General features: G+C 37.3%; 1 protein-coding gene across 1 annotated transcript in view; it reads left to right on the top strand.

Moving 5' to 3' along the window:
* The window catches only part of LACBIDRAFT_327427 (uncharacterized protein), a gene marked incomplete at both ends in the record, with an annotated part of 1,077 nt that extends 405 nt beyond the window's left edge, over positions 1 to 672 (top strand). Inside the window, 5 exons of the mRNA XM_001881342.1 lie at positions 48 to 155; positions 210 to 251; positions 307 to 375; positions 426 to 580; positions 631 to 672. Of these exons, the coding sequence (XP_001881377.1) occupies positions 48 to 155; positions 210 to 251; positions 307 to 375; positions 426 to 580; positions 631 to 672 (416 nt within the window). The remainder of the gene's footprint in view (positions 1 to 47; positions 156 to 209; positions 252 to 306; positions 376 to 425; positions 581 to 630) is intronic.
* Between the last annotated feature and the right edge of the window lie 909 nt (positions 673 to 1,581).

The following is a 1,581-nucleotide window of genomic DNA, read 5'->3' as shown; positions in this document are numbered from 1 at the left end:
TCAACCACTCATGCTACTGCTACAATTCTTTTTGCTATGGCTTCTAGGCCTTCTCTGCTACACTTCTATGCCCTCTGTATTCTCTTCCAACACCTGGAACATGCTCAGATCTGGAAATACTGGTGTTAGCTCTGAACTTGGTCATTTTTGGCCATGTAAGCCTATTTCTATATTTCTGTAGGTACTCTGCTAATCTTTCTATATTCTAGATCAACAAACTCCCTGTTCTCTGGCTATTCTGAGCCCAGAAGGTATGTAACTTGCCCTTTTTAGTGCATATTCTCAAATTTAATATATTTAACCCAGAAAACACATCATTGGCTTTCTGCCAGTTAAATCCTATGGATTTCTATGCCACCTCTTCCTTAAACTATGGTAAGACCTTAGCTTGATCATATGTAACTCAGGACTGAGCAATCTTCTAGATCTTTTACACTGGGATCAAGGAAGTTTTGGCAACTACCTTGATTCCAGTGAGGTTGATTACAACCCTAGCCCTTGGGCACCCTCTATAGTGATTGATCTCAATCCGAGCCCTTTGGCAGCCAACCATTTGGTTGAGCCTCTTCCATTCAACATGGTTGAGAGAAAAATACATAAATTATATACTCATCCATTTTTGGTTGAGAGGCAAGGCCTTTTGGCACTCTATACTCTTCCATTTATGGTTGAGAGGCATGGCCTTTTGGCATTCAATACTCTTCCATTTATGGTTGAGAGGCACAATAAATATGCTCTTCCATTTATGGTTGAGAGAAAAAGGCACAATAAATATGCTCTTCCATTTATGGTTGAGGGAACAGACATAGCTTACCCAAATATGAGATATGATGATATATATAGGCATACATCAGGAGTATCACCCTTACACTGGAATGCACAAAGCTCATGGTCAGAAACTTTGATTTTGAAAAATGATGGCTTTTCTACTTGTGTTGAACTTAGCCCTGAGCTATGTAAAAGTGACTACACATTTTCTGAATATTTAGATTTAAAACTTCATAAGTTGTGGTTGCATCTAAGATCTTCTCCACTCTTGGAATTATATGTTAGAGCTTTTTTGACTCTTCTCAGATTGTTTACCATCATTTCTCAAAGAGATCTGGTTGCAGTAAAATGCCAGGAACTTGATTTGAAATTGAAAAGAAATATATTGAGATCTCATGACTTTGCTACTCTTATGAAAAGAATTGGTGGATGCTCTACTATTTTAAACTTTGCAAATTACATTGTGTATTTGATAATATTCCACCATGTCTCAGCTTTGCAGTATTTCAAGTTCTCAACAAAAATCACAAAAAATTTGTGTATCATGATATTTGCTTTATCTGTAGTATTCTTTTTGGAGCTGGAGCTTCCAGGGTTTAAACCAACACAAAGTTTCAATCCACATAATGACTTGGTAACTAAACGTGAAATACTGGGGGGTGGCCCTGCAGGTATATTCTCAGCTGAGAAGCTTTCTTCATTTGCTATAAATGAGGTGAATACAGGAGGGATGTATAAATATTCAGACTATGTACCTGAATCTGAAGTCCATACATTGAAGAGTATCAAAAGTCCCACTTTACTTTGTAAGAT

This window comes from Laccaria bicolor, genomic scaffold (assembly GCF_000143565.1).
Source record: "Laccaria bicolor S238N-H82 LACBIscaffold_12 genomic scaffold, whole genome shotgun sequence".
In the NCBI taxonomy this organism is placed as follows: Eukaryota; Fungi; Basidiomycota; class Agaricomycetes; order Agaricales; family Hydnangiaceae; genus Laccaria; species Laccaria bicolor.
This window is presented reverse-complemented; position numbering and strand designations above follow the sequence as displayed.